Here is a 23,513-nt window from a genome sequence, read left to right on the forward strand (position 1 = left end):
ATTTTTGTAGATAAGGAAATACCTTTACTGCAGACAAAGTGTTGATGAAATTGAAGGAGAAAAACCTGCACTGCTAAGGCAAGAGGAGAAAGTGAATAACATTGAAGGAAGCCAGAAGACGTGCAGCTTTTTAAAACTCTCTTTAAGTTACCCTCTCACTAATTCGGCATAAGTGCCCTTCAGATATCAGCTCAGGATACTCAGTTCACGGCTCTCAGTTATCACACAATGACTCTCAAACCTTCCCAAATCATGTCTATTTATTCTGAATGTAACGGTTCCCTCTACCTGATGTTTCTGGTACTGCATGGAGATGTCATTTATCTGTTTGCCATCCGTTCTGTCCATATTTACCAACAAAGGAGTAGGGAACATTATTCAACTTTTGTCACTCTTGTAGATTTAATGGTACATATTTAAGGGATTAACAGCTTGTAGCATGTGAAGGGTGTTAGATGTACACCATGATATCCTTGGGTATGGTTTTTTCTTTTTCTTATGAAGTCATGAAATCTAAGCCACAAGGTCCTGGTCTGGTTAGACAGAGTAATGGAAAACTCTATAATGCAACTCTATAAATTAAAAAAAACAAAAAAAACAAAAACAAAGCATACACACTCAGTATTGCAAACTGTTTATTTGTAGTAAATGGAAAGTGTGCCATTCAGTGAGAGAGGGAGAAAGAGGGCTGGGTAGTTGGGGACGGTTGATGTCTTTGGTCCATACTCTGGTGGAGGGGACTTTGATAAATCAGTGGGAAAAGAGAAAAAGGCACTTGAGTTTACAGTTGTCTCAGAAAGGTTTTTGAGAAGATGGACAAAGGGTTTACTGGAAGAAATTAATGAACTTTATGTTTTAACCTCCATTAGGCCTAATATGAATATCACATACAAAATGCCCTATGTGAGCACAAATTATATACCTACATATATGTATATACAGTAAGGAAACAAATAAAGGATTGAAAAAAAAAAGAATGTGAATTGTTTGATTTATCCCAGTGGGAATTCTTTACAGGCAGAGGAAAAGAAGGAAAAAAAAAAAACAGGCAGAAAAGTTGCACAGGACGATAGTTTCTTTGGCGATAACTTAATATCCCTACAGTTAGGAATGTAAAACAAAGGGTGGTTGAAGGAAGGCAAACAACTTTGCAGATGAGATAATTAATGAATTGTTTAGCATTTGTCCTGCAGCTTTAAATCACTTCATACCGCAGCCCGTCGATGATGAGCTGGCTCAGATTTTGGTACAACTTCAGTCTATACAGATCTTTGTGATGATATAACCCCCCTACCAGCTGTGCATGCACTTAAAAGGAAACATTTTGGGAAATGCGCTCGCCGTCTTATGGAGTGTCCAGCAAGTTTGGATGAGAAGAGCAATTGCCTATCTGAACAGGGTTAGCTTTGCTTAGCATAGGCCAGTCTGGCTTTATCCAGCTGTAACACAATGCACCTAATCAGCACATCCGACGCCCATAAATCACATTAAATGTTTTGAAGATTTTTTTTTTTTAAATTTACATGTGACTATTTTGCAGGGTCAGGCTGCGTGCCAGAGAACCATATTCAAAAGGGGTGAATTTGTTCCCGAATTAAAGATTTACAACATTTGTAAAAAACAATAACTTTAGATTCATAACTTTACTGCATTTAACGATTCTAGTTTGTTACTTTACACAGCTGCAATAGGATAGCTCACAAGCAGTGTGACAGATGCATCCAGTGACTCTGTTATTGCAGCTCTATGCAGCTGTGACTTCTGTTATTGAGGTGCTTAGCAGACAATTTAGTTACATTGGAAATGAAAAGTTTTTTTACTGTAGTCTAGGATGGATACAAGTAAAAATAAAACAACCCCCCCCCCCCCCAAAAAACAATAAAACCCAAACCACAACAAAAGAAAAAAAAACACAAAAAACCCCCAAAAACAAACCACAACACCTGAGAGCTGCTTTTAAACAGACGGGTGGGTTCATTACTGCCCTCCTGAGACCAGAAAACTGGAAACACTCATTGCAACTACTGCTGCTGCACAGGGCCACAGTTGCAGTGGTTGTTTATTTTTCCACCCAGTGGTCCCAAGGAGCAAGAATGGAAATATCATTGAAAAGACACAGAAGCAACCTTAATGCTGTAATAAAAGTAAAAAAAAAGAAAAAAAGAAGCACCTGGCATGAAAAGCAAAAACTGCTAGTTTTTTCTCTTTCTGAAGCAGCTGTCTTAAAAGAAAAAAAATGTTAGGAGGGAAAACAAAACAACAACAAAAAAACCCCACAATCTGGGCCCGTTTAATGTGAAAGGAATCTACCCAATTCCTGGCTTGATGCCAGACCAAGCTAACTCATTGTTCCAGATAGTTTTGTCTTACTGTAACAAGCTAAAAGCTCATTTCCCATAACGCTAAATCATCCTTTCAAGACAAGCTAGAAAACATTTACCAAAGTTCAGAAACCAGTTTGCATTCTTTTCTACACAAATACTCACTAATTTAACTACGTAAAGAGTGTTAATCTCAATGGGGCAGGAAAAAAAAGCTCCATATGCCCAGAAACTCTTTTAAGAACCAAAAACCCCCCTTTAAAAAAAAAAAAAAAAAAAAAAAAAAAATCTGCTCAAAGGAAGACAATATGTTATGAAGAAGATGCAGCAATAATGTAACAACCGATTTTCCACTACAGCCTTTCATATGTACATTAACTACAGGATTATAAGAGGAGGAATCACCAGGGGGTCCATGTCCCAAACTAAGAGCCCACTGTGAGAGAACGACTTCGAAACGGGTAGTGTCGAAGGATGAGCGACGAGGTACTCGCCAGCCTTTTGTTCACAAACTGGACACTACGATGAGATTGAGCCCCAACAGCAGCAGCTACTTGGCAGGGAAAAAAAAAAAAAAAAAGATCTAAGAAATCAATACAACCCTCTAATGCATTCATCAGTTTACTCAATTTTACTTCCATAGATGCACAGAGTGGACATAAAAAGAAGAGCCAACTGACGCTAGATATCGACATATCAGCCAATACCCCCCCCCCCACACACAAAATATGGGATCTACTGAAATTGAAAATACAGGGGTCATTATTAAGTTTCCAGTAATGTATTTCACAAACTAGGTCGTAACTTAATGTGGAGACACTTCTCGACTCCACACCTCCATCTTCTCAGTGGTGCAGCAGGCACTGCTGAGAGTTTTGTAAACAATGGAGTCACACTGCTGGACAAACTTTTAATTCTAGTACCCCAAGCATCTTTTTTCTGCATTATGTTGTTTTAAAAAAAAAAAAAAAAAAAAAAAAGAGTTTCTGTATCACACAGCATACATGCCAATATCCATAAATCAGTGAATGGCTGATATCTATATCAGTCAGGCAGGAGAAGGGGAAGAATAGATCCTACACTTTGTTTTTGCACATATTCATAAATCACATATCTGCTCTATGAGTACCGTCTGTTTACAAAGCCATCATGATGCAGACATCCATGTTTCTAGAAAGGCAAATGTGAAGTCTGTGACTAAAGGCAAGCACGACATTAATATGCCATTCGTGTGCATATAACAAGAAAAACACAAAGAACAAACGGCCTGTGAATAAATGTTCAGAACTATGAAAAAGCATGTGCACCACAAAGGACTTTTCCTTTGTTGAGAGTTTTTACATATTTAACATTATTCTACAAAAGGTAATGAGCCCTCTTTGTTATAAAACAATGGACAGCTAGCTAAGAAAAAACAAAAAACAGCACACATGATAACTCCGGCGGCCAGTGGGAGGGCGATACATCACTGCCTTAGGCAATATTAAAAAGGAGTAGTTTGACATTTGACACTGGGATAGGCACTTATCACCTCCATGCAGTCAGATGAGGAGGTAGATAACACACTTGTGCTTACATTAAATAAGGAACTACAAGCAGCAGCCAATCAGTTCAGCATTAAAGCCAGAAATGAGTAACAGCTAGCCTCAAACTTAACCCCCCAGAAAAATCCCAGTTTTGTGCAAAACCCCAGAAAAGATTGTGTGAATTAGTGAATTTAGAGGTGCAGTTTGCCACATTAAGACAGCCAACGCAGTTACTCTCCTTCTGCAGCCTTCACACCAAGCTAATCTAATCAGCTGCCAGATTCATATTTAGTGTACACGTGTGTTAATCTACTTATGCAACTCAGAGCAAAGAGTGAGGGAAAGCGCACTGACAAATGTTAAACTACTCCTTTCAAAAGGGTAACCATCTGTGTCCACAGTGTTACTCTTAATACAGCCAAGTCCTAGCGTTAACAAGTTCCCTACAGTTTGTAGCAGCCGTACAAAAAGCTCTGGATTACAGTTTGATATGTCTCTTTTTTCTTTACCTTGCAATGATTAATGACAGTTTGTAGTGTTGATTGCATGTCTACTCTTCAGAAGTCCCAGCTAATGCTAGAACTGCTTTTACACTTTCACAACGCTTTCCGTGGTGAAGGCATTGAAATGGTTCTGGGAGACAAGCAGAATAATAAGATCTGAGGTTCGAATCAGAGAGCTGACAAAGCCACAGTAAAAATAGAAAAAGTACTAAGAGTTCAACTTCAATAGTGCACAAATTGTTGCAGGTAATCATGTCAGTCTCTGGCAGTCTGCTTTAACTGCTAAAACTAATATCAGAGACTGACAATAGCATGACAGTAAGATCTCTCAAAAGGGACCTAAAGATAGAAACTGTTAACCGTCATCAGGAGCGAGAAAAGAAAGAGGAAGAGCGATTATAGAACAGTGAGCACTTTTCAAGTTTGAAGGATGAATTGATTGATGTGGCGAGGCGGCACTACAGCTCAACTGACAGAAATATGTAAACTTGTATTCTATTCTTCATTAAAAGGAGTTAGTAGGTGGGGAGGAGGTGAAGGGTTGGGGAAGGGTATGTGGAGAGAAGGAGGAGTTCAAGGGTTAGTTGATGGGTTTGATTGAGCTTGTGATTTTTTGTTTTTTTTTAAATGTCAAGGACCATGTGTTCGTGGAACCCTTTGGGGAAGCCCATTGTGAGAGGGTCGGTCTTGGTTGTGAGAGGATGTGGAGGAATGCGAGGGACCTCTTGAGTTGTTAGAGTGCTGTGATGTAGGCCCAGAGGAGGCACCATCATTCTGATGGCGGTGGTTTGCACGACCAGCGTTCCTGTCATTGTAGGAACCACCGTTATACCGCTGACCACCTGTGTGATAACCTTGTCCGTGGAAGGTACGCCTGTTTCCTTGGAAAATCTGAGGGGGAGAGTTTAAAGTTTGTCAGTGAAGTAAACCAGCATTTGGTCTAATGTCTGACAAACTACAGCTTTCCAGCTGACCTGTTTGGCTGGTGGAGGACGGGTTTCACTTGGGTGGTTGCTCTGGATCTGGGTAGGAGCAGGCGTCTCCGGCAGGGTGGGGCTGGCGACAGAAGATGATGTGGAGCTACAGCGGGATCGGTTTGAGTAGCCTGTACGTGGGTGGTAAACTGTGAGAAAATCGACATAGTGAGTCAACACTCAGCGGAAACCTCTGGGGCTCAAAGATGAAGCAAATGCAGAAGTGCCAAAATCTACATTTCCTCTAATGGTTACTTAAAACTAAGTCAATGGCAGCATCAAAAAACACATTTACACCCTGTTATAGAAACTATTTGGGATCTATTAATAGTTTTCCTTTTGAAAAGATATTTAAAGTGACTCATTTTTTTCCTAACTGTTGAGACTTACATTTACAGGTGTGTCTTAAAACAGGAAATTGCAGCTAATAGGCCTCACCTATGCCAGTGACAGTCACTGAACTGGACCACTCCACTGTGTTTGTTTTTTGGAGTACTTTAATGCCTTATCTAATTATTAATATGGCTTGCTGTGAGGTTTTTAAAAAAAAAAAACAAAAAAAAAACCCTCCCACAAGTTTATGCCTTAATTTTGGTGAGTGAAATTCTAGTATTTATATTTCTGTAACACTAATGAACATCGAACATCATGAATGATCTGTCCCAGTGCATTGCACTTGTACAGTTTATGAATACAACTTGTTAACAAAGCTTTTACAAGCCTTAGTCATCAGTCACAGAGGCATGAATGGTCAGTGACCCCAAGTGACCACTGCTTACTAGGGAAAGAAAAGTGCATTCTTAACAAATTAGAGAGTGGTTACCAATTGGTGAAAACAGTTGCAAAGAGGAGGCTTCACCAGAAATCTGGTTACTATGATTTCGGTTGCTAGTAGATTGCCATGATGGATTTCCAGCTTGTCTGCAAACGCTGTAAACTTTTCACTGAGCTGTAGTAAAACTTGGAAAAAGTGCAATGTGATTAAAGAAACAGCAGCATTCACCTTCAAAGTAAAAGTTTTGCCTTATCTCCAAACTAGACGTTTCATAAGGAGAAACCTTTGCTTTTCTCTGGGGAGAACATTCAGCTGTTGCACTTCTTAAAGTTTCACTACCACTTGGTGAGTAGTTGTAGAGCATTTTACAGACGTTATACAAATTACAAAAAACTGCAATTTGCACAGTGAAACTGCAACAAACTGCTAGCAACCAAAGTGGTCACAAGGTGGTTTCAGTGCAGCACCTCTTTCTGACTAATTTCACCCACCAACAGCAACCACTTGCCAGCAAGTTAGGCAATACGTTTCCTAGTTACCAGAGGTTGTCAGGTGGTCACCATCTGGTCTTGCACAGGCCTGTGTGACTGGGCTCTAAGGTGACAACTTAACACTGTACCAATGGTCTAAATATGGCAAATTCTGACAGCACAAAACACGGCAGTAGCAAAAACACCAAGTTGAGTCTTCAAAAGGTGAAATCCAAAACCTGTACGTGAAGTCATGGTGTCTACGTCCCTCTGTTAAATATAGGCTATGGTCAAAAATGGTAAACCAAGCAACCTTTCTCACCAAGCAGAAAAAAAGTGTGCTAATTGCATAAAATAAAGTGTTAAAAACTTGTTTTAGACAGATCTACATTAGAGGCATTCTCAGAACCTTAAATAGCATGAAATCACAATTTTTGGGTTAAGATTTTAGAGTCAGATAAGACTGCTTAAAGAGTGCTCTGATTAGCACAGTCACGGTCAAAATACAAATAAACCAAATGTCTGACATGATGGGACAGCAGCTTCTGCAGACTGGTCCGAGTATGCAGAGACCAAGAAAGAAAAAAAGAACACGAACAAACCTCTTTCTCCCTCATAACAGCCAACTTGACATCCTCCTCTTCAGAGGTTAATTAATAAACAGAGCTGCTAACAATATTATCAAAGCTTCCTTATTGCTCCACTATAGTTTCCAACCATAAAAATAGCGCTCTGCTCATTCAGTACTGCATGCTTGCCATATCATAATAATTACTGCTTTAGTCATTTCTAGCCTGCTGGTCTTGTATTTTGTGATTTAAGGAAAGGTGTGTCCCAGTCGAGCGTGAGGCATAGCTGAACACAGGTCAGTAAGAGAAATAAATGAGATGACTTTGATACTGTACCTGATCCAAACCCTGCAATGCTCGTCTTCAGCGGTTCAAGATCAAATGTAAATCTTAGAGCTTTTCCAAGGTCCTCATCGTATTTACGCTCGCTCACAAAGTGCTGCAAATAAAAACATAAATAAATAAAAGTCAGGGAAAAAACCCACCCACGTTGTGTCTCAAAATTTGTTGTTTTCATCTCTACTTTTGTAAGCATAAGTAGGAGAATCTGCCTTGAGTTGTAGATTAATTAAAAATAAACACCAATTTCCCATTCAGTCGGTTATGAAATAAAACACCACTTTGATGCTGAAAGACAGCATCAAAGTGGAGCAGCTGTGCTGTGCAGGTACCTTGATGTCTGCACGCAGTTCAGTCAGCTGCTCCTCTGACATGGATGCCGACTTATCTGTCAGCCGCCGGAGCTCCTCGGCTCTCTTCTGCCGAGCGTCCAAGATCATCACTGAAACGTAGCAGCAAAAATATGAACAGATGTGAAAGAATTTAAGGAGGGTTTTTATTATGCAGTCAAATGTCTGCCTGTATTATGTCTTCCACACATTTAAGCAAAAGTTTAAAAACAGAGCTGCACCTAAAGTGATTCTGAGCTGTTAAACTCTAAACTTTAAATTAGGAGGAACATTTCAGTTAGTCAGTCCAAAGTTGGCTGCATTAGCGCTCACTGTGAGACACGTCCAGCAGCCAATTTGGAAATTTGGCAGACAAAATAAGTCTGAGGCCACCCACTACTTTAAAAACTGTGCCTTCTCTTAAAGACAAACTGTCCTGTGTGTTAGGAAGCAAAGACAAGACAGAATTTCCTTTCTTCAAAAAGTAAAAATACATTCAAAATCGACCCTCTTCTTTTGCTTAAGTTTAAAATAAAGAGGTCTCGTAATCTTTCAGTTTCATCTAAATACTCATCACTCCGTCAGTTTGTGAAATGCAGCCAATCAAAAGAACAGCATCTTAAAGAGGAAGGGATGGGAACTAAAACAGGTTGTTTCAGGTAATGATAACCTGAGAGACAGCACCAGGGCCCAGTATAAGACAAAAGGGATGATAATGAACAATGACTCATCCAAAGCTGCTCTACTAGAATCAAAGAACAAAATATGAAGCTCAAACTAGAATAATGGGTTGCCCTGCAGAAATATGCAATTGGTCCCCAGTTCAAAGAAAATGACAAAGATTTCAGTTGAGGGCCCATTATGATGGCTGCCAACTGTGACCTCACCACAACCCTGACTCCATTCATACTGGTGCTGAGGTATGGCAGTATTCACCTGCAATACTGTCTTTAACAATAGGCGTCACCACTCGCATCTCCACTCACTCTACATAAACGCTGGTCTAAATCTCTGAGCTTCTGCACTAATACAGCTTCTTATTTGATCAACTGTTCCCTTTATCGGTCACCACAACGGACCATCTGCGCACATCCCACCCCCAGCATTCTCTTCTGTGAGAAAAATAACATACCTCTGAAGACATGTCATCTCTTCATATCTTCACCAAACACAAAATTTCTCAGTACAGTCTCTTTTTCTATTGTTTGGCAGCTCCATATTGAACATCCTTTCCCCCCCAAGATATCTATTATCCCTCCTCTGAACATGCTTAAACTATCTTAGCCTTGCTTTTCTAATTTTCTCTCTAAACTGCTCAATCTGCCCAACCTGGTGGTCACCATCAGTGAAAATCTTACACGCTGCCACTGGTTAGTGCTATCAGCAGGTGTTCACTACCATCTTGTTAACATTCTCCTTCACTTTCTGCTATACTTCTGTCACAAATCACCTCTGACATTCTTCTCCACCTACTCCATCCAGTCCACCCTGTTCATTGCTTTGAATGACTAGTACAGGTACTTAAACTTGTCCACCTCTGCTCATTGTATCTTAACTACATCTAATAACTTTCATTTCTCTTTTCTCCAAAGCATAGGCTGAAAACACATACCCACACCTCTCCAGGCTCTCTTCCACCTCCACCTCACCAGCTTTCTTTAGATCCAAAAAGACAGTGCAAACATTGCATCTGCACTGGCCTTTCTCAGGATGAAGCCATACTGCTCCTTGTTAATTGTCACTAGCCTACTTAATCTAGCTTCAAAAATTCCTTCCCACATCTCTGTGGTATGGCTCACCAGTTTTATCCCTCTGTAGTTATTACTGTTCTGCACATCACCCTTGTTCTTGAAAATCAGTACCAGTACAGTTCCATTCCTCAGGCATGCTCTCACTCTCCAAGATTCTGTTAACCTACTTAATACTACTACTACTAATATCATCATCATCATCATCTACTAACTCCATAGCCCCTTTCTCCTAAATATCTCCATGCCTCCACAGGTATATTGCCTGATCCAGCTTTCTTTCCACTCATCATCATCTTCTTGGCTGTCCTCACTTCATTCTCATCTGAACTCCCTTACCCAACTTTCCTCCATCCAGCCTCCTCTGTCATTTTCTTCATTCAGAAGGTCTTCAAAGTCCTTCCATCTTCTCAACATAGTCTGCTCACTTGTTAGCACATTTCAATCTCTATCCTTAATCACTTTAACCTTTCCCAATCCTTTCTAGCTTGCTCTCGCTACTTAGTCAATTGATACAAGTCTTTTCCTCTCCTTCCTTAGTGTCCAATCACGGCTGTAAAAGCAACAATCATACACCTGTGTTTTCAACAAGCACATGACATGTCCCACTCAGACTAATCTTAAAGAGGACATCTGAAGTACCCACTGGTCCTTAGCACTACTGATACAGTCCCACAGCCAGGAAAGAGGTTTAACAAATACTTATTTTTTTCTCTATTTGAAACATATAATCTAAAATAAATATACATATATATTATCAGTTGTATCACTTTCTCCTGAAGGAAGAGATTCTTAGAGTAAAGTAACTTTTGAGAAAACCTGGCTTTTGTAACATCGGATGAGGACTAGAGTTTCTTTGCTTTTCTCTCAATTCACCACACGCCTTGCACAAAGACAGCATTGAGTCTCCCTTGACACCTGACACTATTCACTTTTTCCAGGCCTGGAACACACAACACTCTACACTGAGAGGACAGAATAAGAGAGAATGGCCTAGTTGTACAAATATGAGGCCTACATTGTACGTACACACGCACGCACGCACGTACGCACGCTCTAGGTGTATCAGGACCTTAAGGCAACACTGCAGTTTAGAAGAAACTGGGACTTGCTGTTCCATAAGATTTCTTTTACAACCTCCAGAAGTGATTTAGGTCAGAGTCTTGGGGCCTTTGAGTCAGGTGATCATATCATGAGAAGAACACAAGCAGCTGCAGGGTGGTATGTGACAAGCATACTGGAAAATACAATACTTACTGGCATCAGCTTTCACTTTGTCCATTTCTGCCAGCAGAGTCACCTCTCTGTCCATTAAACTAGAAAAATAAAGAAAAGAGGGTAAACTTTCTAGAATCTTCTCTAAAACAAGATTGTGCATGCCGACTTTGCACTAATATTGCAGCAAAATACCAATATGGTTAAACAATAAGACCACTGGGGACAGCAGACTTCTGCCAAGGCTGAAAATTCCTCCACACCATGCACAAATTAAGCCAGAAGGATATTGGAATATTGATTAGTTTAATATTTTAAGAACATCAATAATGATTATTTTTATCACTTTAATTCAGCATACATTTATAGAGACACCAAAGGAAATGCACAATTTTGACTCCTCTCATGGTGAAGAATAGTTTCCAAAATTCCTGGATCCAGACTCCAAAAGTTGATTACTTCTAAACTGGACAAAGCTCCACCTCTGAGAAAATATCCATGTAAATCTGTTCATGACTGAGTAATCTTGCTAGACAACAAATAACCCGAACCTGAGAACACAACTGCTGGCATAAACGCTTCAGTCTTGATGGGATAACACATTTACTGGAGTTTGAGCTTTACACTCAGGACATCTCGCTCCGTTCTCTGTAGCATTACAGAGTCAGCCGTTACGTAGATGGCCATCTTGTATGCCTTAAAGGTTGCTGTGAGATACTAACGAGAATTAGACTACACCCATGGCAAACTTTGAGTGTCTGAGTAATGATGATAGATGGTATCATCATTACTCATAATAAAACGCACAAAGCAAATATGGAAATTAAAATTCTTGTCCACACTTGTAAATCTAATTATACCGCTTCAGTTTTGTTTCTCAGCTGATGGTTGTTCACAGATTACAAATAAAAGATAGCCACAATGTAGCTTTTCTTTCTAAAAAGCTGAAATACGACACAGCGGTGCTTATCATCCATTTTCGACAATAACCAACTACCTGCTTTTGTACCGGCTGCCTCAATACAATCTTCTAGTTTACTGACAATAAAACAAAAATTTTTTTCATGAGTGTTTCACAGAAGTGGAAGTCTTAGGCACGGAATTGAAGTAAGAGCCTCTTAAGAGTTGTAGGTGTTGAACAATAACAAACCGATCTGTCTTTTATCTTTGTAAAAGTGAATAACTGTTAAAAGTTTTATAAGTCAGTGGCAGCAGTGGTCTGGAGCCAAGAGTGGAGCTGAATGGATATCCTCACAGTCAACCACAGCATCAGGTTTCAGCTTTTGAAAGATGAACAATGGCTGCGCTCTATGAGAATTTATAAGGAATACACTTTATCAACGTGCAAATGTTTCAGTTAATCTTTTTGCTTTGCCGAGTTAGACCTAATAACCTGAGGTTTTGTAGACGATACTCTGTAATTGCCAGCTTGGACTAAACCCAGATAATCTTCAACCAATTAGTTATTAGTGAGCTCATAATCTACTGCCAGCTACTTCAGCATTTACTAAAGTCTCATGAGAATGATCACGACAGTCATCTTATCCAGATGAATTATTAGGGGCTTAACGGGCATGGATTTTTCTTCTTGCTCAGACCAGCAGTACCTATGAAGTTTGTAAGCCATTTAAAGAACACCCTAAAGTAGACAAACCACTAAAACTGGACAATTAAACTGGTTTGTAAATCCAGTTAACATGAACTGTATGCCTAATGTGAAAAAAAAAAAAAAAAAAAAATTCAACTGCAAGTGTAAATCCAGGGATTAAAGACAAATTACTACAATGAAATAATATGTAAAATATTTAGTTTGTTATTATCTTTAATAAAGTGTTCTAAATCAGTCTTTTTTTCTGCACACACCAGAGGCTCTATGAAAGCAATCCAAGGTTCAACACATGGACCTCTTTTACTATTATGCAAAGTTGCACCACCAAGAAGGACAAAGGTAACTGAGCAGCACCTATAAAAATGCAATAATGTCTGAACTGCTTTAGTGAACATGCAACACAAATCTGAGAAATCAAATTGGAACAAAGATCTATTTTTACATTCTTCTTTGCTTTTCTGAAACAATTTTCTTCTTAATGCATCTCTCGTCACGGTCTATTTAGACTCAAAGATTCTAAATTATTTCAGGGTTGTCTTACGAATATAGAGGCTTGTTGACACTGTCACAGGAGTGACAATTATTTCCTGATTTGTTTCTACTCACTTACTTTAAAAAAAAAAAAACCAACAAAAAACCCCACTGTGGGTCCTGTTTAGCAAGACAAAGTTTAAAGAAGTTCACACAAAATTAAAAGCAGTGTTTTTACAACTTCAGACATTAATTTTAGATCAAACTACCTGAGACATCTGTAGAGACCTGCAGACTAGCTTTATGATTTTATGTTATTTGGAAGTAGTGTTTATAAATATACTATTAACAGCACAGAATATTGTCAATATAATATCAATATACTTTTTGATTGTTAAATGAAAAAACAATTTTACTTCAACATCAACTGTATGACAACAGGCAGATTTAAAATGAATTCCCATACCAGCTCTGTAGTTCAGCAAATGTCTGCTTCATCCTCTTTACTGAGGAGTCCATCTCCTCCTTGACCACCATCCTGTAGCGAGTCAGTGATGCAGTACATCTCTGCAGGTCCTTCACAGAGCGATCAATGTTGGAAGCTGAGAAGGAGAGAATAAGGAAAAGTTAAGCAAGAGTTTTGGGGCTATGACACATTTGTTTTCATGTTACCTTTGCCCTTGGTTGTGAGGCACAAAGAAACAATATGGATAGAATAAAATGGGCTTCTGGAAATAAGAGCCATGTCTAACCCATCTTCTTTACGCCTGATGATCCTTGCTCATCTGTGTTAGATGCTAATGAGGCAGGGGGATGATGTGAATTTGAGTTTGGCCTTTGTCGTGACTTATTGCCTCTGGGAGCCTGGTGATTTCTTCCTCCTGGCTGAGAGGTGGGACTTGGAGCACTACCTTGACTTTCTGCTTCTGCACCTGTGAGAAAACAAAGTACTTGTCAGGACACAAAGTAAATAATTATAAAACTACCCTCATGTGAAGAAGCAGAATCTATTAGGGACAAGGTTCTTGGTATTTTCTATTTGTAGTACGCTTGTAGCACTTGCTGCACTGGTTTCTGACAGCATTTGAGCATGCTTTGGTTGCATGCAACTCTTATGAAGGGAAATGAGGGATGGCATTCACCAAAGCACACTGAAAGACCTCTGGATATAATTTGATTAAGAATTCTCTCTTTAAGATTTATTTGCATTTGTACCAACGACCAGCACACGGAAACAGTCAAATGGGCCTGAAGAGCTTGTGGCTAAATCATAAATAAAATAAAATAGCAAGTTGCCCACTCAGGCTAAGTCAGCAGACCATGTGGTTCACTTTAAAAGTTAACTCCCCCCACAAAAAAACTGCCTAGTCACACATTTCAGGAGGACATTTTTAAACCACTAAGATTACAAGTACACACTTCCCCACTGAACTTTGATTTTGAATAGATAACACCAAATTAATTTCTTCAAGTTAAGTAATAAATAACTCTTTACCAGCATGTAGCAACAGGCTCTGCTCTAATCTAAGTTTCATTGATAAAAATCTAATGAGACTTTCACACTGTGTCCTTGGCTCACTTAAGGTAACCTTCCTGCAGTTAAGTCATATAACAAAAATATTTGTCCAGGAACAGATTTACTTTAAAGGGTCAAATAAGGTTCAGGTTGTAAGAGCAGCAATTTGCATGGCCATAAATTACTCTATCCATCCATCACATTTTAGCCGAACAGTTGCATTTACCGGTGGTTTCGGATGTAGCAGGTTCAGAGTCCAGCTCGGCTGCATCCAGGGAGGCAGAGTCCAAGTGTTCACTCAGCGAATCAAGAGACTCTCCGTCCATTACTGAGCCGTTGGCATGAAAGCCATTCAGCTCGTCCTTGCCCTCTTCGGGCGATGTGGCCTCAGGTGGAGCAGGTTCTGCTGGGGCTTCTGGCTGAGGTTTGGGCTTCTTTTTCTTCTTGGGCTGAACAGTAGGATATCAGTGTTAGCCTTCTTTTTTTTTTTTTTTATCATCTTTTTAGTATCAGTGCAGCGATATCAACTAATTCAGTGCATGCAGAAAAGAGAAAGCTTTGATTTAAATGAAAATTAAGCTTTTGGCAGAAGAATTTACTAAACAAATCCATGCATTTTAGAACCAATGAGAGCAGATTAAAATGTCATCAATGATTTGAAACTAAATCTTTTACTAAGAAACAGTGACATAAATATGCCAACTCAACAAAGAGATGTTTAAGACGTAGGCTTTGTGGTTCTCACCTTCTTTTTTCCAGTGACATTCCACTCCTTCAGGATCTCAGCTGCACTGCCTGCGGTGTAAACCAAACAATGATGACGAAGGTACACGCTGACACATGGCAGATTGAAAATCTTGTAATACCATCTGAACATATGAATGCCTCGAGGCGTTGTTTAGACACGGCTAACTAAGGAAACAAAAGAGTAGTCTGACGTAGAGACACAACGCTCCTTTGCTATAATTAAACCTGCCAAACCAAAGGCATGCAAATGATACGCAACTACAGAATGCAAAGCATGGCAGGCATGATGGTGAAAACAATTTAAGGTTAAAGACAAAAAAAAAAAAAAAAAAAAAGTTCAGTGTACATGTTAACATGTACACTGTAATTACAGGACAGTTCAAAGAAATCATTAAAGGCACAGAATTACAGTGAAATTCATGCCCACGACCTGTGTATGTAAACACAACTCTACTTGTGGAGTGAGTGAAGTAAGCTCCATTAAATACCAAATTACAAATTCACTTTTACAGAAATATCCAGTCACACAACATCACAGTAACTTTCAGAGATTTGGTGTCCTCATACCTTCTAAAAAAGCCTGCACGGCCTTATCGACGCAGTTCTCAAAATGCTGTAACACCAGCACAATCTCATTGTTGCTTTTGTTGGGGACAACCGCCCTGACAGCACTGATCTGTGAAGCATGGTGAACATTAGCACTGACAAGCATAAGGGCCCTCAAACATTTACTGAAAATACACTTTAAGTAAGAAGTGGCTGTAGGACATGAATGCATACTCTTAATAATACACTATTAATGTAGAAATATACAAAGCTTTCATTTTGGTCAGTGAAAGAATGACACTCCATGGCAACTTTAGTCAATACAACTGTTCGACTGGTTCGAAAATTCGACTGTTAATGCAACTATATAATCAGACAAGCATATGATGCATGTAGACAAGGTCAAGACAACCTGTTGAAGTTTAAGCTGAGCATCAGAATGAGGAAGAAAGGTGACTTAGGAGAAGTGTGGTGAATGGTTCCTGAAATCATCTGAAACTGGTTTCTTCAACGTGACAATTAGTTCACTGCACTCAAAAAGCCTCCACAGTCAGCATAACGCAATCATGGATCTAAATCTAAACAAACACCAGAATCTGTCTGATGCCATCATGCTGATATGGACCAAAACCTGTAAGGAATGTTTCCAGCACCTTGCTGAACCAATACCACAAAGAATTAAAGTAGGGACTACCAAGTGGCCAGTGAGTGTATCTATCGGACGCTTTAATGAAATATTTTTGCTTTTCACCATTTAATTTAACAAAAATGTAAAATAATTTTTGGGATCCTATATAAAACTCCCCAGAACTGTTAAATTATAGTTTAACAGCTTTAAAGATGCTTCCTGGCATGGGATTAAGTGATACATACCTATATAGCTCTCATTTTTCAAGATAAGATATCTGTTAAGCTGGTGAATCTGATTTTTGCTCTACTTCAACATAAATCATGCTCTGACAATTTGCCCTCTCATGTTTACTGTCGCCAAAAAGCTACTTTCCAGGAACCTGCTGTACACATCTCACAGTAAATGAAACTGAATGTCAAGCTTTAGAAGCGTCCAACTTTGGCAGCAGATAAGAATCCAATGGTTAGAGATGGGAATAGAGAACTAGTTTGAGATAGTACAATCCATCAAAATCGTGCCTCCAATGTTATCAGTTCTATTTATCAATGCTGACATGCTATTTTTGATCTACTGCAAGACAGTGACGTCAAGCTCATAGCACTGACTCACATGCAGGTCTACAGATATCTGTTTACTCAGGTATTTGCATTTTGTTTCAGTTGAGCTTTTATGCAGTGTACATTATCTTTAAATTAATATAAAGCTCATAACTGTTCAATTATTGTGCCGATTTTTGCTGAAGAAAGAAAAAAAAGACGCAATTTCAGCAATTTAAAACCTCGTGTAATCTCTTGAATGTATTTTGTGATTCTTCTATAATTTCATTCTAATCTTAATTCCATCTACAGCCATATCCACAAATGAGAACAAATATTTTGCAATTTGATGTTTCAGATTAAGGCCTCCAAAAAAAAAAAAAAAAAAAGAAACAAAAAGGAAAAAAAGAAAGAAAGAAAATTGCAGCACTACTCCTGAGGAGTGTGTAAATTTCTTACCTTCTCCTTCATCCTCTCAGCCGTTCCACCCTGGGACATGACCATTTTTGAACGGGTATCAAACACCACTCCGGATGTATCTGGAAAAATATAGTAGAAACTCAACAGCATTGTCCATTTAACCCTTCAATTGTACTTGCAAACCTCTGTAGAGCATCATTTGCAAAACAAAACCACCAGCAGACATCTTTAGAGATTTCCTGGGAAAAAACAAAAACAAAAAAAAACAAAAAAACAAAGTTGCTGGCCACCTTTATAAATATACTAATCAGGTTACAGCAGCAGAATTATTATTGTGAAACAGACATGTGACGTGACATGTTAATCTACATGATAAAAAACAAAATATTTACATATGAAATTGAGAAAATAGATTTTGCTTCCTGTATGCAAATAAACAAATATGAAAAATGAAGATGCCAGCCTCACAGGACTGTGGAGGTGGAACGATGTGTTATTTAAGCATGTAAGCACAACTACTTCAGATACAAGCACAAAGGAAGCGCTTAAAAAAAAGAAAAAAGAAGACTTCATCACATCTGTGCCTGAACTGTCTGGAACACGGATCTCATTTTAATGACTAATAACCAATGATAGCATCCAAAAAGACATTCTTTCAAGAAGGAAAAACTTCAGAGTTTCTTCTAGCAGGAGGAGAATAAATCTGGCTCACTGAGACAAGCAGCTGAGTCAAGGTAAAATGAGATCTCTTCCTGTAAGGTCAGATGACACTAATCTTTAAAATGATAAACAAAAGGCCTTCAGCTGAATGCGAAGAGTCAGAGTGAAGTCCACAGTTAATCTCTAGCCATTGAAAGACACAAGAGGGAGGAAACTGCTGAGCCCTTGTAAAAGTTGTTTTTCTCATGCATGGAAGTAGGTTAATGTCACTGTAAATATCCACAGCTCCAATTCGCTGTAAAAGTACAGCCATCTGCACGTACTTTCAGGACAACTCCATTAGATTCTAGCTGAAAACAATCATGCATACATTTATTTGTTGAATAATTTATTGCTGTGACCCATCTGTAACTCAATTCTTGTGCACCATATAGAGATACAGTATTGTGCAAAAGTATTGCACCATCCTTCGTGTCCCTTTTGCTAGGGAAATGGACATAGCAATTCGTTGAAACGGGTACATGGAAATGCAGTATAAAGGCTATATCGTATTGAGAGAAAGTCAGCACTAGCATGACCACCTTTATTGTGTAACACAGTCTGAACTCTTTTAGAGAAGGTTTGTTTTTGTTTTTTTAAGTCATCTTCAGGAATAGTTCTCCAGGCTTCATGAAAGACAAAGCTCTTGTCTGGATGTTGTGATCAATTCTCTATCAAATAGATTCCACACTGCTTCAATAATGTTGAGGTCTGGGGTTGTTTTTGTATCCAGGTATCCTTTTTACAGCATTAACAACATCTTTGATCATTGTGTTGCTGAAGAATGAAGCTACTACCAATCAGATGCTTTCCAGACGGCATCGTATGACGTTTCAAAAACTGATTGTACTTTTCTGCATTCGTAAGTCCAATTTTGAAAAGGTCCCCAACACCACTGGCTGAAATGTAGCCCCAAAACGTTACAGAACCTCAATTGTGTTTTACAGATGGCTAATGATGATTATTTGAACCAAAACTTTCAAATTTGAATTCATCAGTCTATAAGACGTGTAATTTGCTATACATCAGCTGTTTCTCTGCCATTTTCCTTCCTTAAGAATGGCTTCTTAACAGCCACCCTTTTACTGAGACCATTTCTGTCGTTGACACTGTTCATCTGCTGTAGATAGATTTTTTTTAATGCCTCCCAGTTCTTTTGACATCTGCTTCTCAAGTTTCCTCATTTTCAAAAAAAAAAAAAAAATATTTTAAAAGAAGAACACTCCTGAGATATGCCAAGGTTTAAGCTAATAGCACAAAATCACCTCGGTGGTGAAAAAAAACATCTTAAATGTGTTATCCTTGGCATTTTTCAAGGACTGAACTAAACAATGGGAACAAATGATGTGCTTTTGCAACAGGCTGCTAGTAAAAAAAAGTTCCTAAAGATGCAATATAAAATTGGTTCTTTGCAAACCTTTTCTGGTATATGTGGACACAACACTGGTTCCTCCTTTCAGATAAGCACCTTTTAATGCTTGATTCATATGACAGTGTTAAGTGGCTTGAAAAACAAACACATCATTCCTCTGAAAATTGTCAGGTAGAAAGACTTAACTGAAAACGGGTGAAAAAGCAGTCATTGTCCAAAGAAAAAGTTTGAAAGACCTTCAGAAAACCTGGAGAGCTATTCCTGAAAACCACTTTAAAATAAATAACAAAGTCTGGTTCCTTGGAAGAAAACTATAAAGATATGTGATTAAATCAAGAACTTTCCAAGTACTTTACAATAAATTACATTACATATTTTGTCTTAACCCTTACCTTTTTGGCTGTTTTTCTTTGCCATGTTGTCACACAGAAGTATCCAAGAAAATCTCTGCTGTTTATTTTCTACAGTGTATACTCCTTCAAATATATTCAAGCTGATGCAGAGCTAACAGGTCCAAATGTGACAAAACTTTCAGTTGGAGTTGCTTTCGGTAGGGAAGAGCTCAATGAAGCTCAGAGCTGGCAGAAGGGTTGGAAGAACAAGGTTCAGATCCAGACCGTCACCATTCAGTCAAAGATTTAAGTTTTCCCCTTTTCTCTACCCTCACTAAATCTGTGGAATGAAAGAAAAAGAACAACTCAGAACTAGTGATAAAGAAGTGGTTTCGTGTCAGTATCTAAATGTAGGAATAATAAAATACATTAAAAAAAATAAATTAAAAAAAAAAGAAAAAAAAGAAAAAAAAGAAAACCCCAACTGTGGTCATGCTGTACCAAGTAAAAATGCAGATACCACCATTCCCTTTTCGATGATTTGAGAAAAAAAAAAGAAAAAAAAGAAAAAAAAAGAATGCAAACTAAATCCATTTCCTCTGGCTATGAAATATGAATGAAAAACAGATTTCAATATATTGTCTGTCTGGCGGAGAGTCCTCAAGAAAAATAAATAAATAAATAAAAAAAAATCTGCAGTTCATATTGTCCTTGGCAGAAAAGCTGCATATAGTTGGGAAGAAAAGTTTAGCAGGGTTTCAGATTAACACATTTTTAGGGGTATTTCCTTTTTCTCGGTTGTCTACAGGAGTGGTGGGTGATAATGCTGTGCTGGCAATGGTGTTGCAGTGTGCAGCGTTTGATTGGGCTGGTAACAACTGTGTGCAAATATCTGAAAGTGTATTTAAAAAAAAAAAAAAAAAAAAAATTGTGTGTGTGATTTAAAACTACTTTGAATATTCTAAGTTTTCTGGCAGTCTCTATGACGGCTACACTGGGTCTGAAGTCTAAAATGACTTTTTTCTCCTTTTCTTTTTTAAAATACCTTTGGACACTTTTACAACTTATTTTCTTTACTGGAAATTAAACAGGAAGAATAAGAGTCGGTGATGTCAGAAATTACATAAGGTTTGGTTTTGGTATAATGACATGGGTTCTTAATTTAGACAAAACTACCGAAAGTACAATTTTGCAATTTCTTCATTGTGGGGAAAAAAAAAAAGCATCTGCAAATCCCTATTACACTCTTGGAAATTTTACAGTCATCATGCTTAGTAATCAATATAGCAGACACATTCTCTTGCCCGTCTCACTGCTGCTTTATGTGAACTTTATTTAATTATGCCCACTCTAGCCTTAAAATTGCTTCAGTCAGACCTCCAGTAGTCTGGATCCAGTTTTATGGACCAGCTATTTGTAGCTTATAGGTTTCCCTTTCTGATCCTGGTTCACCAGAAACGGAAACTTAAAAGGCTGTAGAAGCCAACACCCTCTTGATTAGGACTTGGCATGCCATAGTCCCAGTTCCACCACACCTTTACAGACGTCAAACTCACATATACACGCACGATCAACAAGTGACACTGCACAAGCCACTCATGCAAAGGCACCGAGATGTACTGTGTTTATCAAGAGGGATGGTTCTCCAGCGTTCAAGAATGCCAGGTGCACTCCTGTTGAGTGATGCCATTAAGAAGAAAATGCCAACACAGCACTCATGACGTAAAAAAGTTTGGGCTTCAAGGAAGGTACATGCGTGTGTGGCAGATTTAAGAGGAAAAGCACTGATAAACAACACACACACAATCCAATCACCAGGTAGTTTTGTTTTTTATTTTTTATTTTTTCTTCTTTGCTGTAATTTAATCTCTGTTGAATTGCTGCCAGAGAAGCCAGTGATCGCTAGGTTCACAATTAATTAAACCTGTCGGGCATGACTAGAAAACCTAGACTACCTCCTTTAATTATAAGACGTTAAGTGTAGCTGGCTAATCAGGGAGAGAGATATAAATACCCCCTCATCCGTTGCTGCATCTTAACTAGCATCTTGCATTATATTCCAGCTCAAAGCCTGAGTAATAAGGATCGCTACAGAAGCGGAAAGGCTTCCCCACAACCCCCAAAAACATCCCAATCTTTTGTGAAAGGACCTTCACGACAAAGATCGGCCATAAAAAAAACCCCGAACTTCGCGTTTATTGTAGCGGAACGATCCGCTCAATTCAGCCTGTTATGTAATGTCACTGTTTTATTTGTTCGCTTTTAATGAATATCTACGCATTTTTGCAAACTCTTGACTGAAAGCAACTTGCACAATGGGGGTCTCGGTCCAGTCTTTCATCAGAGAGCAGCTCACTGCACGTATTTGGCTGAAGTCCGGAGGTTACGTTACCGTTAGCGTGCTAACATTACCTAACGTTTATAGCATCTCTGCAAGGCTCTGCCTCGCTGACCGCAAAAAAAATCTCTGTCGCATTAAATTAGCTCCCCAAAAAACACGGAGAATGTATGCATAGCTAAATACAGCACATCAGACAAACAACCCCTCTCTGGAGGGTCCTCTGGATGCCGCTTTGGCTAACGTTAGCGCGCAGCTAGCAGACCGCTTGGCTTTTATTAGTCGGGTTTGTGCTGTAAGTCTAGCCATCACTCGGCTGCTTAACTTTAGCGTTAAATACTCCGCTGCTGTTAAAGCATGTTTTTTCAGTCTAATAGCACAAAAATATGATCTAAAAATCACGAATACGTACTTGTTGGCGGCAGCAAGTGAACAGTAGCTTCTGGAAACGAGTGTCTGCAGCTCCTACCACCAGCCGTCTTTAATGCCAAGTAGTCTTGCTGTGGGCAATATTTTCCTCGACCAGACTACTTCGGGTTGCCAGATTGGATTGAAAGAACGCCCCTTATAACATTCAAACAGGATGTGAAATGTGCTACAGCATAGTTACTGTAGTTAGGATTGTTTGTATTATTTCGCTTTGCTTTTTTTTTTTTTTGCAAGATCGACTAGCTTTCTTAAATTTAGTTTTTGTTCTACAAGAATATTTGGTTTTACTTTTTTATGTAGGATTTCCTTTGTAAATAAAAATGCTGAGTTATTATCTATATTTAGCGAGGTGGTTAGCACTGTTGCCTCACAACAAGAAGGTCCTGAGTTCCACCATCCATCATGTGCCAAGCGCCTTTCTGCGTAGACTGCATGCTTTCTTCGGGTACTCTAGCTCCCCCCCCCTCCTATCCACATACATGCAGTTAGTAGGGTTAGGTTAACGTGAGTGTCTTGCACGACATGCAGAGCAGTCGTGTGGACCCTAAAGACCCTGATATTACAGTCAGACAAAAAAGTATTAACTAGTAGTTAACTCACATGTAGAGTCAACAAACGCACATTTCCTGTGTTTGAACTTTACTCATTTTATGAGTATATATAGTTTCATTGAGTTTACTTTTTCGCTAGTACATTTAGTTTTTAGGTTAGTTTTAGTATATATATATATATATATATATATATATATATATATATATATATATATATATATATATATATATATATATATAAATTTATTTTTTTATTTTTTACCGCAATTCTTTTTACAGCTGCATGGAACTGCATTAGTGAATAAACTCATGCATTTTTTGGTTATTATTCAAAATAATTAAGAACAATGCATTTAAGAAAAAGTGCAAAATTCAAAGTGAAACTTTAAAATATTTCAGACTAATTTCCCCCAGTACATTGTAATTACACTTGATGCCCAGGCTTATGTCAAAACAACATAATAAAATAGTAAACAAAATAAATAGAAGAATAATTAAAAGTTTTACAGGCACATCCAGGGTCCTTTCCATCAGTGGATGAAGCAAT

General features: G+C 38.5%; 1 protein-coding gene across 2 annotated transcripts; it reads right to left on the reverse strand.

Moving 5' to 3' along the window:
• Positions 1–618: 618 nt before the first annotated feature.
• Positions 619–22,792, reverse strand: spats2 (spermatogenesis associated serine rich 2). Of its 2 annotated transcripts, XM_085394354.1 has the most exons (13): positions 22,399–22,792; positions 19,709–19,988; positions 17,285–17,364; positions 15,680–15,788; positions 15,111–15,160; positions 14,592–14,814; positions 13,602–13,781; positions 13,316–13,451; positions 10,812–10,870; positions 7,810–7,919; positions 7,475–7,577; positions 5,325–5,473; positions 619–5,241 (listed from the first exon to the last, which is right to left on the reverse strand). In XM_085394354.1, the coding sequence occupies exons 2-13, from the start codon at positions 19,731–19,733 to the stop codon at positions 4,981–4,983; spliced, it is 1,485 nt and encodes a 494-aa protein (XP_085250480.1). In that variant the 5' UTR covers positions 19,734–19,988; positions 22,399–22,792; the 3' UTR covers positions 619–4,980. The 2 variants fall into 2 exon arrangements, with proteins under 2 accessions (XP_085250480.1, XP_085250481.1); XM_085394355.1 differs by lacking the exon at positions 19,709–19,988 and having other exon boundaries at positions 22,399–22,525.
• Positions 22,793–23,513: the final 721 nt, after the last annotated feature.

Source organism: Rhamphochromis longiceps, linkage group LG20, assembly GCF_057381845.1.
Source record: "Rhamphochromis longiceps isolate RC_006_pf linkage group LG20, R_longiceps_female_GT1.1, whole genome shotgun sequence".
Classification (NCBI taxonomy): domain Eukaryota; kingdom Metazoa; phylum Chordata; class Actinopteri; order Cichliformes; family Cichlidae; genus Rhamphochromis; species Rhamphochromis longiceps.